The 18,592-nt window shown below is 38.0% G+C and overlaps 1 protein-coding gene across 1 annotated transcript; it reads left to right on the forward strand.

Moving 5' to 3' along the window:
* The first annotated feature begins 305 nt into the window (after positions 1-305).
* b4galt4 (UDP-Gal:betaGlcNAc beta 1,4- galactosyltransferase, polypeptide 4) lies at positions 306-16,711 on the forward strand. The gene is made up of 7 exons (XM_065284455.1): positions 306-388; positions 1,928-2,388; positions 4,118-4,350; positions 7,547-7,734; positions 7,938-8,060; positions 10,245-10,349; positions 15,582-16,711. The coding sequence occupies exons 2-7, from the start codon at positions 2,142-2,144 to the stop codon at positions 15,721-15,723; spliced, it is 1,038 nt and encodes a 345-aa protein (XP_065140527.1). The 5' UTR covers positions 306-388; positions 1,928-2,141; the 3' UTR covers positions 15,724-16,711.
* Positions 16,712-18,592: the final 1,881 nt, after the last annotated feature.

Raw genomic sequence — 18,592 nt, forward strand, 5'->3', positions numbered from 1 at the left:
TGGATTAATCAGTTTGTTTGTGACTTCTGAGGTCAGGCACACCTGGATTAATCAGTTTGTCCAATAATGGAAGACAGGAAACAAGGAGCTGGCTGAAGTTCAGGTAGTGCAGCTGGGCATAAAGCCTATTGTTAAAGTTATTGTGCTTTGTATATATATATATATATAAACGCACCTCTCTGTTTAACTCGCATTTGTTTGTGGGCCAGTTTTGCCACATCTAATATGGCGGCGCCGCTGACGTACCGCATATGCGGACCAAAAATGGTCAATGCTTTTACAACCTCTCAGTGATGTCATAGCGTTGCCTTTGTGTTTGCGGAAGTACGCGTGCTTCACTGCAGTGTTGGGCTTCATTGCAGCGTGAGTGAACATCTGTTTCTCAGCAGTGAGTCTTTCATTTCTTTTTCTATTTCTCTTCCTGTATACGCTTTTATATTTGTGTATTTTATCTTATTTTACCTCATCATATACCGCTCGCACGGGCACCTAGCTCCTCAAATTAGCGTGTGGCAGGTGAATATTGAGGTCGAAAATGTGTTCAATTTCCTCAAGTAGCGCGTCGAGTTAGTCACATACAACATTTAATGTCTATATTTAAATGCTGTAAATGAATTAAATCTCCTTTTCACCTTAAACGTGTTGTTAAAGCTTAAAATGAGTCTGAGAGAGAAAAAAAACTAACGTTACTCCTCTTTTGAAATGACTGCGTTGGTGCATTATAAAACGTGTCTAGAGTAAAATCTATATATAATTAGATAAATCTTATAATTTCTATATAGTAATTAATACTCTAGAGATGATGGCCGTTACTTAATCCGAAGCCTGCATCCTCCATAGGTCGCATTTGAAGGCTGCATACGTCATCAAGACTCAGTCTTATTTCAGAATTGTAACAATTATAAAGTTAACTGTTTTTCTTAGTTAATCGTGAATTGCTGTAATAGGCGTATGACTTGCGAATGTTATGCTCAGTTAACTTAAATAAACCAGGCTTGATTACATATGCAGTCTCGGATTGAGAAACGGACGATATTTTAGTCCTAATGAAGCATCGAAATGCTCCACTAAACTAAAGCGAAATCATATTATTACATAAGTATGCACTATGGGTCTCCAATTCTGTTCCTAGAGGGCACTTGTCCTGCACTTCCAACCTCATTCAAACACACCTGAATCTGCTAGTCAAGTTGTTCAGGACTACCTAAAAATTAGAGGCAGGAGTGTTGGAGTAGTGTTTAAACTAAAATATGCAAGACAGGTGCCCTCCAGGAACAGGGTTTGAGACCCATGATATAAATATTCATCATCGCTGATCTACTAGCGCTGACTTTCTTGGTTAATTTTTACTTAATTCCTTGCCGTGTATGACCAGCTTTACCAGCTTAAAAAGTGCAAACAGCCCCTGGCCCCTGTGTTTAACATGCTAAAACCAAGCATCTTAAAAAAACAAAGAATGTATTGAAGGGTATACTGCATGTAGCTTGACGTGGCAGGGAATTGTGTGCAGAACAGAATAAGGTCCTGTTATGAATAATTTTTCAGGAAGCAGATAATAAAACAACGTAGTCAGTGAGCCACTGTGTCAACATGTGAAACATGAGATGACCACAGAATTGTAAACACGAGGAAATAAAACTTGTATTACATCAGTGAAGGAATGAAGAAAATCAGCAATTGACATTGTGTAACATTTTCATATACCATATTAATTCGGTAATCATTGTCATGAGTCATTGTCAAGTTACAGGACGACATAATATAATATTTTCTGTAAAAAGTTTCTTGTATAATTGATGATCATGATTTCCTGTTTCCGAATTAGTCGATACTATTACTGTACCTAGGTAAACAGAATTGACCAATTCGGAAATCATCTTATTTATGTAGAAATAACCTAATAAAAATTTTATTTTCCACTTTACAGCTTTTTGGGGAAGACTGCTCACAGCAACAGATCTCTTGTTACTTAAAGTTTTATCCTCTCCAAGTGGACATGAACAACAAGAAGGACATGTAACATGGAGTGGATATTAAGGTCTGTTTTTGTGAATTAAGAGGCAGATGTCTCTCTTTAGGATTAGCTGTTTTCTTCCCTTCCTCCTTCGCTGCTGGATCTCACATCAAACTGAACTCTAGTCATGGGCATTCGTGTCACCCTAAGCAAGTTCACCCGGAGGGGGAAGTTTGTGTTTCTTCTGGTGTTGTGTCTGTGCGTTTTAGCATGGATAGCGTTTCCCAGCGATGACACGATTAAAGAGGGACTGAGTCCACTTGATTTAAAGCAGATGGCAGAGTTTACAGGTCCGGTGTTTGAATCTGAGATGATAAAGAGTGTTGAGGACCAGACATCCAAACAGAGCTGCCCGAATCGATCTCCTCTGCTCAGTGAGTATCGTCTGGGATGGTTTTATGTTTTGATCTTTTGATCTATATTCATTTTGGCTAAATGTGACGCTTGCAGGGAAAGGTGTGACTGTATATTTGATATAAATTTTAAAAATATTTAAAATGTTGTCATCACTAAGCAAATGTACTCGTGACATTCCAATTCTTTCCCTTTACCAACAGAAAGGGAGGAAGTAGCTTTTTGTTTCTGCAAGAAAAGGGGGTTTTTACTAAAACCATTTCACTGTTTTGTTGTAGTAACATAATAATGCATAGAAGTTTTATAACAGACAGGATTATAACAAACCAAATTTTTATTTATTGATAATCTTCCCCACAAAAATTTCATAAAAGTCACACTGCAAAAAATGACTTTCTTTCTTAGTATTTTTGTCTTGTTTTCCGTAGAAATATCTAAAAATTCTTAAATTAAGATGTTTCTTAATGAGCAAAAACAAGTCTAGTTTATAGACAATTATAGACAAAAAATACAATTTAAGTAAATTTAAACTTAAAACAAGCAAAAATATCTGCCAATGGGGTGAGAAAAAAATCTAAAAATAAATTTACATTTTTCTAAATACTTAATTTAAGCAATTTTCTCAAATTCACTTAAATTGTATAGTTTTTGTCTAAAACCTATACTTATTTTCTTAGATCATTTTGCTCATCAAGAAAATACATCTTGATTTAAGAATTGTTAGATATTTCTACTGAAAACAAGACAAAAATACGTAGTAAGAAAGTCATTTTTTGCAGTGCATGCACAAGTTGTATGGACTGTGTTTGTTTTTGTCTTTTTTTGGAGGCGGGTTAGCTAGAAACGTTTCAGCAAACGCCAAAGTATAGACTGTTTCAGCAGTAACAACATAAACAAGCGGCTGTCGCGGTCCGCACGTAACTTCCGGTAAACTCCTAAGAACAAATAACTACAAAGTTCTTTAAACATAGTGTATTTATATAACAAGCAAAAAAACAACACATAGATTACCTAGGAAACCAAAACATTTGTTATTTTCGACGAGGCATTTGTTCAAGAGATCAGTTTAGCAACTAGTCAGACCATTAAAAAAACGAAACCGGAAGTAAAGTTCGGATCCAGACATGTATCGCGTCAGCGCACGTGCGTCCAATGAAACGGTCTATAGTCTGTTTTTTACGCATATGCGAGGGTCCTTTAATGCCATGAAATGTTGGGTTTAGGGTTAGGTTTGGCGGTAGGATTAGGATAAAAAACAGCTAGATTTCGCAAATTTTGACGTTTGCTATTTTAGCTACAACCTTTTTTTGTCCCTGTTACCATCAACATCGACCCTATGTGTAGGGAAAACAGATGCTAAGACATTCTGCCTTAATTCTTATTTTGTGTTTCACTGAGGAAACAATATAATAAGGGGTTTGAAAGGCCTGTGGGTGAGAAAATGCATTTTAAACTTTCAATAAATGATTCCTTTATCATGCACTAATAATAACAGCCAAGGTTCAACTTTACAAAACTGCAAGATGGAGAGAAACATGTGGGAAACTCACGGCACCCCCGTGTGAATGTCATTGTTTACGCACGACTGTTTTTCCCACCACAGCTGTCTGCCAATTTCGGGTTCATCTTCTAAATCTGGTCCCCAGTTGGTGTTGTATTTAAGGGCTGCACCTGGCCTATGGGCCTTTCACCTACATGTGGATATTCGGAAATGTTTGTTTATTGGTTTCTGTGCGCTCTTCTCCCTAGGAGGTGCTCTCAAGCTGACATTCGAGCCCTCTGTGACGCTGGAGCAGGTAGAGAGTGAGAACGCCGAGGTTGTGGAGGGTCAGTTTTCCCCACCTGACTGTTTTGCCCGACAGAGTGTTGCCATCCTTATTCCTTACAGAAACAGGGAGAAGCATCTTCTCTTTTTCCTATACCACCTTCATCCTTTCCTACAAAGACAGCAACTTCACTACGGGATCTATGTCATTCATCAGGTAGGCGAAAGTTTTCCTATCAGCCCTTGAAATTAAGTATGTGCCCCTGGACCACACAAATACCATGGGTATATTTGTAGCAATAGCCAACAATACATTGTATGGCTCAAAATTATAGATTTTTAATGCCAAAAATCATTTGGATATTAGGTAAATATCATATTTTATAAATTCCTACCGTAAATATATCAAAAATGTATTTATCATTACTAATATGTTTTGCTAAGGACCTCATCTGGACAACTTTAAAGGCAAATTTCTAGGATAGTGTAAGATTAGCCTTAAATTCACCATGAAACGGAAGTAGCGATTGTCTTATTTTCCCTGTGGTGACGTATATCTGATTGAAACGGCTTCTGAAACGAAAAAGGTAGAGGGGGACTTGAATTCGTCCATCGAAAATGTATTTAATCATTTGAAGTTGGGTCATGTTGCTAATTGCTGCAGTCTTTTCCTGGACCACGCCCACCTGCCATACCATATGACCGGAAGTAAGAAGAGATTGTTTTGACGAGGGCAGTAGATTCGCTTTTTTGATTAAAAGATTATGAGGGCACATTAATTTTTTTTAAATAGTGAAACTTACGGAGAAGTCATTTGTAAAAATACCTCAATATTAAAGTTTTTCAATTTCATTTAGACATTAAGCCTTGTCTGTGAAACCGGGGTAAACACGTTGGCCTAGTCCACACGAAAACGCAAAAACATGGTATGAAGCGCTGTCAAGAGCATGCCAAACCACCAGATGGCGATATAACCGTAAAGCCATGTTGACCAATCAGAAAGCCATTGCAGTCTCGCCTCGGCACGAACAACATCACAGGCCAAAAAACTCTGGTTTCACTGGCCACACGACAAGTTTCTAAAAATCGGCACACTAGCAGGAATAAAGGGGAGTGCACTCCAAAGCTTTTACTCCCACGGCTGGCACATGTTTTCAATTGATTCCAATGGAAGCTCAGCGTTTTTCAAATAAGCCAGCAGCTAGTGGTTTTCTTCCGGCACTCAGCGTTTTTCTGCTAATGAGCTTTGGGTAAAAAGCTCCCCTCGTCAATGTCAGTTCTCACACGGCTGCCCAATCACAGTGGAGGAGGGGCGGGACAGGCCTTTTTTAGCTGCGTTTAAAAGTTTTGGTGTGCACAACCGCTTTAATTTTTTCATTAATATTCGGTTTTAGTCACCTGATACTGTGGGCTCTATCTTACACCCTGCGCATTGCGCTGCATTGCAAGTGTTTTTTGCTAGTTTCCACCCTGCGCAATTATCATTTTCACGTTTAGCGCCACGTTGTTTAAATAGCAAATGCATTTGCGCCCCCTTTTGCGCCCATGGGCGTTCTGGTCTGAAAACAAGGTGTGTTCAGGCGCTTTGTTGGCGTGTTGCTATTTTGAGGCAACTAAAATAGACTACGCCATTGACCAACAAAAACCTGCTCTAAAGTCTAAAGTCAATGGCGCAATGTGTTTTATGTTATTAAAAGAGCGCATTAGAAATATGTGCCTAAACAGGACGACAACGCGGGTTTGCTTATCACACACATGAATGTGCAGCAGCACAAAAACGCTTTTAAATATGACAGATTAAAGGATTGAATGTAAAAGATTATTATTGAGCCTCTTGGACATAAATGAGGACTAATAATGAGACGTTAGAAGGCGTAAAGAGCTGCTTCACCTGTAGCCTGGTAAGTAAATAAATGCTTTGCTTTAAACAAATGCATCTGTTTTTTTTTAAACGTTTTTTTTTAAATGCTACCTCACGGATTTATTGTATATGATGACTCTGTACCTGTGGATATGGTGGGATGAGAAACATTTTTAAGTAATGCTTAAAAAAACTGACGCTGTCCAAGTGCTGAAACGTGCAGAGAGCCGTTTGTAAATTCTTTATCTCCTGTTTGTTACAAATAAAGTATTTTTAGAGTACAAACCTTTTCTTACATACTTGTATATTATTTTTTGGTGATATTGGCTAGCCATACATTTAAAGCAATTAAAAGCCTGCTTTTTACTTCCATGACTAAAAGAAAACGGGTTTTAAAGGTTTTATTAAAGAAATAAAAATTTCAATACGAGTGAAAAACAACACAATTGTTTAACATTAATCTTAAACTGGGGATCTTCTTCCTCCGCTTAGTTTTTCCGTTTACAAAGTCTGTCATCTAAATGGGGATTAAACATTGCGCCAGCGCAACTGGCTTTTAAAGGGGATGAGAGCTGATACTCTCATTGGATTATTGCACGTTACGCCCAAAACACTCTCATTAGGAAAATATGTACAACCCTTTTCAAACCTTCGCTTGGCGCACAAACCATTTTTCCCGTTGTTAAATTAGCAAAAGTGGCATCGGACACGCCCATTTAGACCGTGCGCTTTAGACGATGCACTTAGATCGTTAAAATATGGCCCTGTGTTTGCGTGTGGACAAACGCCCAAACCGCATAAAAAAATCTGTTTTTAAAATACGGGTGTACGTGTGGACAGGGCCTTAGTCTATGGAGAAATGCTTATGACAAAGTAATTTCTCCTGTGCTTCACAGTGTACTGTTATATTTTTAATTTTTATGCTTAATACATTACATGTTTGTTGTTTTTAGCTAGATTTTTTTCGGGAAAATTAAACCTAAGGAAACTCGGAATCGAAATGCGTTATGTAAAAATGTGATTTACGTGATAAGAGCAGACCGTATTATGGTGCTTTGTTAGTGACTGCACTGAACATATCATTAACATATTTTACTGTCCACTGTTTAAATTTATTTACTTTAAATAACAAACACATTCCTATGGACGTATTTAATTTGCGGTGCCGTAATGAAGACAATATTATGACAATGCCTTCTTTGTGCTGATTCTAGATAAAGGCAAAAGTGCTTATAGATAGTTTTGTTGGGAATTTCAAGTTTATTACGAATTTGCGTAACAAAACAATGTCCACTTCAGTTATTGTGGATTAGATGCGATTAAAATGTTTACATGGCCTTGTATTGCGATTAAAATCGGCATACGCCACACTTTAATATGATTATACTTGCTACGATTATGAGCTTAATTGCATTATTTTGATCGAAGATTTGTGTTTGCATAAAATTAAGTTATATTCATTATATTCGCATTATGAGGGTGCATGTAAATGTAGTCGTTGTAAGATGTATAAGCGTCATGTGTATACAGTATGTCTGTGTTTGTTTCACAGGCTGGAGATGCTACATTTAACAGGGCAAAGTTATTAAACGTGGGTTACCTGGAAGCACTCAAAGATCACAACTGGGACTGTTTTATCTTCCATGATGTCGATCTTATACCAGAGAATGATGAGAACCTATACGTATGTGAGAAACAACCCAAACATTTTGTAGTGGGAAGGAATTCCACCGGGTACCGGTGAGTGATATTATTTTCATCTTCATTAAAAAAAAACACATTCAGTCAAACGTTGAAACTGCTTGTTAGCCTATATGATATTTTAACATTTCCCAACAGCTGTGTTAAAGTTCATGTACCTTACGCTATTTATTGTGTTGTTTATTTATTATGAAGGTTTTTTTATATGTGAAAGACATCACTTTTTGCCTCTGACTCTTCAGGCTCAAATATAAAGGTTATTTTGGTGGCGTTTCGGCCATGACAACCGAACAGTTCCACAAAGTCAATGGCTTTCCAAACACATACTGGGGCTGGGGTGGAGAGGACGATGATCTCAGAGTACGGTAAGTGAAACGTTTACAAGAGTACATTTTAGGAATAAGCACAAGTATCTTGGTTTCACTCTGCACGCGTGAGCAGCGCATAAGTGGCACTTGTTTTTCGGCATCCATGTTAACAAGTTAATGCATGCACACCGCAGGCGTCAGCAGTGTGTGCTCGCGTAGCAGGAGGGACGCTGAAGCAGTGTTGCGATCATTTCGGCATCGGCTCAATTAAAGTGACGCACATGGATTGATGTGAAAAAGTGTAATTTTACCATGAAATCATGAATGTGATGCCAAGTGTGTTTTAAAGAAGCATTACACCCGTAGAAACATTAATCTTTATTGAAAGTGTGTCATATTTGTAGTCGAAATGTAACATACATTTAGAATTTGGTGCCTATTTGACAGAGAAAAGGGGTGTTTGTAGTCTCACTCCCTCATCAAAGATATTGGACTTCCTTCTTTCAATGATGCAAAATGATGATTTTTACATCATTGAAAGAAGGAAGTGCAACACTGAAATCTGTATTTCTCCTGTCTCAGCGACAACTGAGGAAATGATGCATGACCATTCAAAAACATGACTGGGGTTCTAACTATACAAAGCTTAATGCAAATGGGTGAATTGTCCCTTTAAACAATCATGACTTTCAACGACTGCCATTCATCCTTTGCACAGCACTAAATGTTTATGGTTAGGGTCCAGGACAGAAGCGATCACGTAAGATGGACCGTGTCATCTTGTGCACACACTGAGGGCGACCTTACGATCTCTATGAGGCTGTTTACACTTGGCATTAACATGCGTTTTCGTCGATCGGATCACAAGTGGACAACGTTAATGCCAGTTGTAAACGGTGTTCAAAACGTTTTGAGCTCGTCCACTTTCGACCACTTTCAACCACATCCAGAGGTAGTCGAAACCACTTTCGATCAGATCGCTTTGGAGTTGCGGAATGCACATGTGGTTGAATCTGTTCGAACAGCCACACGCGACCGCCTTCTCTCCGCCCATTTATCTAATCTGAGGTATTAAACACAAGTTTTACATCTTTTTTTGACTTCTGGCGTGAACATACGGTGAACAGCGCTATTTTTAGCCTTTCATTTATAAAACTACTGCGGGTGTTCTCCGTAGTTTCGTTTTGAAAGCGTGAAAGTTGCGCGATCCTATTTCATCAATTGCGCTGAAAATTCAGAGAAAGCTCCAACATATAAATGTACAAAACACTGTGCAGCATGTATACTTGCTAAACAAGCAGCGGACTCCGACATAATATTAGTTTGCGTCCATATAAACTCATAATTACTCCCGCTCGCGGTTGAATGACAGCAGAGAGACTCGCCCACCATCTCACGGACTGTCCCCTCACAGTATTCAGGACAGAAGCGGTCGAAAGTGGACAAAAGAGACGGATTAAAATACCAGGTGTAAACGTAATGTGTCTCTCTCGTCCACTTGTGATCCGATCGATGAAAACACATCTTAATACCAAGTGTAAACAGCCCCTATGATGAAGCTAATACGGAAGTGACTTAAAACTGCAATTCATCGATGGGTATCTAGAGGCTGGCTGCAAAAGGGAGTCGATTCCCATAGATCCCCATTTTGAAATGCGGATCTCTGTGCAGCTATGAAACCATACTCAAGCACAAATGATTTCTTATACAAGTGATTACTTTACCAGACAGTCGGGACAGCAATAATTTGCATCATTTACAAGCCATTCATAAATGGAGACTAGAAAAGTGGTAAAATGTCGACACATGCCTAAAGAAAAATTACACACATTTTACTAATAATACTGATAATATTAATCAGTCATAAATTTTTACCTTCGATGAACAGGTCAATATGAACATCCCTATATCTGTCACTACAAGGACCAGAACAGCACAAACACAAATGTGGAATAACAAAAACAAAATGTGGATTAAACAAATCGCTGTTATATAATTGACACTGACAGTCAAAAGGTGTTTTGTTGAGGTTTTGCTCATAAATATATGTAAAATAAAGATTTTTGTACTGTTGGTAATATGCACAGTATGTGCTCTCACGCATGTACGATATGAAACCGGCAAATTTAGTTTTTCTTTAGAAAAGGCATGCAACTCATTCTTTTCCATTGATATAATTGTTACTTCTGTGAAGGCATTGAATTTTTTTTATGGTGATTTTAATAGAAATGTGTTTTTCAGTATACAGCTACAGAAGATGTCAATAGTCCGACCAGCACCTGAGGTTGGGCGTTACACAATGATCTTTCACAAGAGAGACAGCGGCAATCAAGTCAATAAAGACAGGTTTGTGAAGACTGTTTACAGCTCAAGGCATACATGGATGTTTACACATCCATTTACACATCTCAAATGTATTTCTGGTGCCAGCGTGTGATGGATTTTTGGATCTTATAACTACTGTATTGTATGTGCTTTATTCACTGCATCAGTCGGGATACTGCAGAGAATTCTAAAGAAAGGGGAATTTAATTTTTTACCACAAACACAATGCTACGTTTTATTTAGATTCACTGTGTGTGTATATTTATATCTTGTGCTACATGACCAGCTGCTGATGTCACGGTCTGATATTATTCAGGCAGATGTGTGTCGTTTTTGGTTGTGTTATGTTTTCCCTGTGCGTTCACACCTCATTGAGAGATTCTTAAAGCATTACACACACATTCTTTATTTCCTTTACTGGAGTTCATACAGACTGCGAGACATCTCCCATTTGTGTTTTAAAATGACTCTTAAAGTGGTGGAGATTTGAAGCAGTAAATGAAATGGGAAATGCAATGCAGTGCTTTAATGAAACATCATAAATGCTTACTAAATAAGAACATTGTTTATCTGTAATGGGTTCATTGTTGTTCATGCAGTTCCTTTATGTTTATTGATGGAGTTAAATGTACGTGTTATGTTAAAATGACAATGGGTCTCATTCACCAAGCATGCGTAGTTGCGTGCGAACGTACGTACAAATGTGAGCGCGAAATGAACATATGAGGGTGATTCTCACGAAATCCATACTTAGAAGGTGTCCAGCATCAGAATTTTTAAAAAGCCCTTGAAGACAATTTTTTTTGCACATATAAGATTAAGGTCTGAACTCACTATTACCATTATTTTTAGAGGATTTTAAAAATATTTCCTATAAAATTATTTAAATTTTTTTAGATTATCATTATCAGAAGTTATCATTACCGCAACATGATATTACATTAAAGATATGCATTTACAAACTCATGTTTCGGTAATGAGAACTAAAAAGTTGTCTAGGTACTACGACAAACAAAATTTTAACTTTTTTCTGGAGAGAAAAAATAAGAACTGCTTACCTGGTAGCCATCTTGAGTGCTACAGTCAATTATGTCCCTTTCAACTATTTTTTAAATATTAGTTCCTTGAGGGCTTAAACAATGATTGAAAATTGTTGCGGAGGATGAGAAAATTGGTCATTTGACACATTTATATTCCTTATTTTTGTGTCTTCATTTACCAATGATCACCAAATACCACATGTTTCTTTACTGTAAATGTTTTTAGTATAACATGCACTGAAGCTTTTATTTTTTAGATTTTTTAATTATAATTTTTTTCCATGTCAAAGAACCCAAATCCAGTCATGGACACGTTGCGGTCATGAAAAATGTACACGTTGGTTTGTATGATGTCATTTGAAATCATGTGCAAAATAGTACATGAAGAGATGTTTGTAACGGTATGCTTCTGATTTTGATACTCTTACTTTGCATTTACTTTTTTTTATCAAAATGTTTCATGACACCTCATAAGTCTAATTTTCGTAAGAATCACCCATGGACGTTTTCACAAACAAATTATATATTTTTTTAAAACACATTCGAATATTAACCTAAACCACACATACACAAAATTCACGTACATTAATGAAATGCTATAATTAGAGTTTATATAATATATCAGTGTTATATAACATGCCTAATGATAATCCTTTACCCTTTGCTTCCTCACTTTTTTAAATCTCTTTAATAGCAGTTGCTTAATGCAAAAATAAGCCCTTTTATTAAGCTGTTTTGGGCGTGCATTATGCAAATTACTTACCTAGCGCACGTGGCCTTTCATTCAGAACACTCCAAATTCAACTAGTTTAACCTTTTACGTGTTCCCCCACTAATATGTTTGCAGCTCTTAAACTATGACTTATAGACACAGTTGTGATGTGTGAAAGAAGACACTTGAAACTTTTTTTTCCAAACTTCAGAAGTAAAAAAAAAAGAGTTATGAATGTTTAAGTATAACTGAACTGAAATGTTATGCACGAATATATTTCATAAAAACATATTATAAATGTCCCATAGCTCCCAAAAAAGCAATCGTCTCAAAGCCACAGTTCTAACAAAGTTATTTTTCAAATTTAAGCATAAAATCAAAAAACAATTTTCTTTATCATGACACATTTCAAAATATGGTCACTGGGCTGCTCCAAATGCCCCTGGTATTTTAATAATGTACAATGGGGTAGAAAAAGATACATTAATGTTTTATTTGGGCTACATGGGGCAATTATCTAGCATATATGTATCTAAAAAACTTTTTTCCTGTTACATTTTGAAATATAAGACATTTACAATTAAATTAGAAAAAGTTGTTTGTACTGAATGATTCAAATAAACAGAGCACACATATTACAATGTCATTATGAACCTTTAGTTTTGGAAGTTACGATCCGCACTCACATAACGTAATTTTTCCGTTTTATTTTACATTCATCATTTTTCATCGGACGCACGTGCAGTGACACGATTATGTCTAATTGTGCTAAACTGAACTCTGGAACAAATACCTCGTCAAAAGTAACAAATGTTTTGGTTTCCTAGTAAAGACAAAGGAAGACGGTGATCATGGATTACCGCTATTTGATGGGAGGTTTGGCAGCCGATCTGTAGTTAAGATTGCATACGTTATATAAACCCTTTTACGCTGGATTTCCACCAACTGCGGAGCAGCTGCAGATCTGCTCCGCTGCATTACGGCTCCGTACTCCGCCGTCCGCCAATACCCACCAGTTTCGTATTTATTGCAAAGCGGCTACGTGCTGAAGTGACGAGGACCCATGAGGTCTCGCAAATTCACATGATGATCGCGCGATATCTAGTTCTGTCTCCGCCCATTATGACGTTTTGCTGGACCAGTCCAGATCACAACACGAGATCTTGCGAATTCAGGTATGATCCCGCGATAAATTCAAGGCTCCGCCCTGCGCAGCTATCTGGTATCCCGCCAAAATAAAAGCTCTGCATATTTGTGCCGGAGGGCTGTGGATGAACGGAGCTGTGACGGATTCAGAACGCAGTCAGTGGAAATACACACATAGACTTGAATGGAAACCAATTGACTCCACCGCCGTTCCGCAGCGGATCCGCAGCCTTTCTGCAGTCGGTGGAAATTGGGGGTTACTGTTTGTACACAATGATGATGTGGCAGTGTATGCGCGCGCATTTAGGCAACGGAAGAATGGCAAGAATCAGCAGTGAAGCAACGCAGACAGAGAAATTTATTTAAAAAAGTTGACTTTTTATCAACATTTTCAACACAACTACCAGATCCGTGTACTATAGTGGAGTGGATAGAAGACGTTAGCAGATGGCCAAAAATAAAGTGGCCAGATACATGTATACGTATATTAGTATATTATATTAGTGCAACCAAACGCAACAACCATGCATAGACATTTTGATGCTGGGAAACCGTTTTAATAAACTTTGAGTTGCTAACACGTTAGAACCAATGGGGATTAACACAACTTCTGTTGCCTAAATGCGCGCGCAGGCTATTTGATCACGTGAGCTGTAAAAGGGTCTATAGTGCACATTTTACATAGCATTGTTAGCTCACTGTAGTTTTTGATACGCTTTAGCTATATTTGAACTAAGGTAATCTACTTGTTGTTGTTTTTTGCTTGTTGTCAGAAATAAACTACTCTAAAAGGATTTTTATTGATTCTTAGCGAAGTTTACCGGAAGTTACGCGTGTTCCAAGAAAGCTGTTTGTTTATGTTGTTACTGCTAAAACTGTTTATAGGGAACAAACACATTATGAAACCTTTAGAAATTGGGGGTACAAATAACTATTTACATAATAGATACCATCTTTTAGGCTCCTTTACGCATAAAAGTTTAATTGGGGCGTACACATCAAACGCAAAATCAACGGTTTGCGCAAGTAGATTACATACATATTAATGCAAAGACATGAATAGACGCGAACACACGCGGGGAATGCAAATTGGGTATCGCAATTGCTACGAAAACATGTGCTATTCGTCTCGAACGTGTCTTCACACTTGTTCACACAGTCAGTCCATATCCGATTTTGGTCCATATCCGATTTGACAGACTCACTGTCCATATTGTGTATCACAACTGTTCAGATCAGATCTGTGCGTCCTGTAGCGTTCTGCCATGTTCCAGATTATCTGCACCGTTTCTATGGCAATGACGTTGGACAATCTGCCTTGATGTCGGTCGTTGTAGAAACTGTATTCCCCAATACGTGGACTTTCCCAAACACCCCTATCATTTTGTCAGAAATGGACTGTTCGCGCTGGGGTTGTGTTGCGGTTGTTTAAGTGATGTGACAGCATGACATAACCAAAAAGCTACACAAATGCGATCAGAGCGGTCAGACTGAAATAGATTGCCAGAAATGCGATTTGAAACGGATTTCACACCACCTCTGGATGTAGCCTGAAACGTATTAGAAAAAAAACGGATTTCATGCCGTTTTTGGGGCGTTTACATGTGACTGGATTCCAACTCGATATGCACCAAAATCGGTCTTTGTGCAAGTTAAAAATATTCAACTCAAGCATAAAATTTGCACGACACATAGTTAAATCCAGCGAGTGATCTAGAGCAATGAACGCGTTGCTTCGTGTTTGGTCTTTATGCAACATTGTGTACGAATTTTTCGCTTTCAACTTTGGAGAAGACGCGTTTGAGGTGAATAGCACTTGTTTTCGCAACAATTGCACTGCCCAATTCACGTCATTCGCATTGCCCCGCACAAGTTTGCGTCTATTTGTGTCTTTGCATTGACTTTTTATCAAATCTACTTGCGCAAACCTTTGAATTTGCGTATGGTGTGTACGCCCCATAACAAATTAAATTCTGTGCCTTCCGCCGTGTGTTTCACTTTCCCTGTGATTCTGTGTGCGCACTTTGTTGGAATACGATAATAAAGGATGATTTTTTTTTATACAAAATCTCTAGAAACACTGGATAATATATATATATTAGTATGACAAGTTTAATACCGTTTATGGTCAATATAATGCATACTTCAATATTTTGTAAACAAAAACAGTTTAATCGGTTATGAATAAATTGATGTGCGCCCACGCATGTTTTGAAATACTTTTCGTGAGAGTTGCGTTAAATCCGCAAATATTTGCGCACATATAAGTGAATGATACCCGATGTTACCCAAAGTGATGAAACAGATGTGTATGTTTAGTGTGACACCTGACCCTTTTTTATTTCGCTTACACAGGATGCAGCTGTTAGGCCAGACTAGACTGATGTGGAGGAAGGACGGTTTAAATTCCTGTTCCTATGAGATTTTGTCTGTCCACAGAGAACCTCTCTACATCAACATCACTACAGACATCGGCCAGCCTGAGCGCGTTCATTGAGACGTGTGATCAAAAGACATTCAGTGGGACTTTTCCTCAAGCCAGTGCCTTTCAGATTCAGTGTTGCTGGTTCACACCAGGGCAGACTACGAATCTGTATTTCTTAAACTATGATATCCAACGCTGCTGTTTATGACCTATAACTAGGTAATTTGGCACCCAGTTGTGTTTAAGCTTTAATATTACAGTAAATAAATGAGTGACTTGATTACCTGACAGGTCAGGGTCACATTCACTGAAGTTTTTTTATGTAGGCTCATATATTGATTTAGATGTGAATCAAAAATAAAATTTTGGGCGGTAACGGATGTTACAACAGATCTGATTTACCTGAATTTCCGGTCTGGTGGATAGTAAATATTTTAGCAGGTGCTTGAATTAGTTTTTTTTTTACATGGGATTATAATCACATTAGTTTTTTGTTTTTTTAAATCATTGTTCACTCGAAATATTGGGGGGTTTATTGTCTTATGGGAATATAGTCTTATCTTTCCTGTTTTAAAATTTTATGGCCAATTTGAAATTGTGACCAACATTTGATGTGAAAGATCAGAGATGCTGGTATTTTAATTTAAGGCTTAATATATTTTTTAACGTTTAATATTTTTATTTGAAAATGAACCATTGAATAAAACGCATACCTAAATGACAAAAAGGAAAAATGAAACGTCATATTAAATCATTTGGTGCATTTCTGTATATTGTCGAATGTATTTGTGTCTGCAGGTCAAGTGTTTTGCTCTTTTTAAAATAACACTAAAGTCTAAAAGCTTTCTGGCTCTGTCTGTCTGAGAGATTAGGTCTTGTCTTGTCTCCTTTATTCTTAATACAGTTCATATCATCACTTTAAAGTGATCACATTCATTTGACAGGACGAAAAGGATCTCAGTTAATCCTTAATCCTCAGTTGTGTCAGTTATTGTGAAGTGCTGTCATACACTGTATGGCCTTTATCCAAAGAAATAATAAAGCACACAGTAACAGTGTTGACACAGTCTTTTGAATTGATCTCTGTTTGATTGAGGAAATATTTAAAATGAATAGTTTACTATAATTACCAAAGTGTAGTAACGTGTAGCTGTGTCCCATATTTGGTGCATGACCTGTAGATTTTTCTTATTTATACAAAAGGATTGGACATCATTTTTTTTCATTAAAATACATGATTGTTTAAATTTTGAAACAAATTATCCTTTTTGGGTTGGAGTTAGGCATTTAGTTGTCACAGTTAAGGTAAAGTCTTTGTATTATGTCAATGAATATAATTGTGTGTGTACGTGCGTGCGTGCGCGCATCTGTCTGTGTGTGTATGTGTGTTTGACTGTTTGTTGGTGTGCGTGTGTGTTGGGGTGTGTGAGTTTTGTGTGGGTGTTTTTTGTGTGTGGGTGTGTGTGTTTTGTGTGTATGCATGTACATGACTGTCTGTTTGTGCTTATGTGTGGGGGGGTGTATTTGTGTGTGTTTGTGCGTGTTTTGTGTGTATGCGTGACTTTCTGTGTGTGTGTGTCTTTGTCTGGCTGTGTGGTTGCGTGTGTGTGTGTGTATGTATGTGTGTTGTGTGTGTCTTTGTGGTGTATTGTGTGTATGCGTGTTTTTGTTTGTGTGTGTTTGTGCAAGTTTTTTGTACGTTGTGCGTGTAATGTGTGTGTGCCTGTTTTTTTTGGTGTGTTGTGTGTGTGTCTGTCTGTGTGTTTGTAAGTGTTTTGTGTGTGCACGTGTTGTGCGTGTATTGTGTCTGTCCGTGTGTGTGTGTTTGTTTGTTTGTGTATATCTCTATGCATGTGTGTGACTGTCTGTTGGTGTTTGTGTGTGTTTTGTGTGTGAGAGTGTTTTTTGGTGTGTATGTGTGTGTTGTGCGTGTGTGTGTGTTTTTGGTATGTTTGTGTGTGTTTTGTATGTGCGTGTTTTTTGTGTTGTGTGTCTGTCTGTGTGTTTGTGCATATTTTGTGTGTGCATGTGTTGTGCGTGTATTGTGTGTGTTTTGTGTCTTTCTGTCGGTGTGTGTCTGTGTGTTGCTGTTTGTGTGTGTGTGTTTTTGTGTCATTTGTGTGTCTTTCTGTGTGTGTGTGTGTGTGTGTGTGTGTGTGTGTGTGTGTGTGTGTGCGTGCGTGTGTGTGTGTGTGTGTGTGCGTGCGTGTGTGTGTGTGCATGTGTTGTGCGTGTTTTGTGTGTGTGTGTTTTTGTGTCATTTGTGTGTCTTTCTGTGTGTGTGTGTGTGTGTGTGTGTGCGTGCGTGTGTGTGTGTGTGTGTGTGTGTGTGTGTGTGTGCGTGCGTGTGTGTGTGTGTGCATGTGTTGTGCGTGTTTTGTGTGTGTGTGTTTTTGTGTCATTTGTGTGTCTTTCTGTGTGTGTGTGCATGTGTTGTGCGTGTATTGTGTGTGTTTTGTGTGTGTGTGTGTTTGCGTCTGTATGCTTGTGTGTGACTGTCTGTTGGTGTTTGTGTGTGTTTTGTGTGCATGCATGTTTTTGGTGTGTGTTTGGTGTGTATTGTGTGTGCTTGTGTTGTGTGTGTGTGTGTGTGTGTTTTGTGTGCATGCATGTTTTTGGTGTGTATTGTGTGTGCTTGTGTTGTGTGTGTGTGTGTGTGTTATCTGTGCATCTGTCTGTGTTTGTTCATGTGTTTTGTGTGTATTGTGTGTGTGTTGTGTGCGTGCGTGCGTGCGTGTGTGTGTGTGCGTGCGTGTGTTTGCGCGTGTGCCTGTTTATGGTACGTCTGTGTGTTTTGTGTGTGCATTGTGTATGCGTGTGTTTTGTGTGTGTGTGTTTTTTGTGTGTGTGCGTTTGTACATGTTTTGTGTGTGCACATGTTGTGCGTGTGTTTTGTGTCTGTCCGTGTGTGTGTGTTTGTTTGTTTGTTTGTGTATGTCTC

This window comes from Paramisgurnus dabryanus, chromosome 5 (genome assembly GCF_030506205.2).
Source record: "Paramisgurnus dabryanus chromosome 5, PD_genome_1.1, whole genome shotgun sequence".
NCBI classification, from domain to species: Eukaryota; Metazoa; Chordata; class Actinopteri; order Cypriniformes; family Cobitidae; genus Paramisgurnus; species Paramisgurnus dabryanus.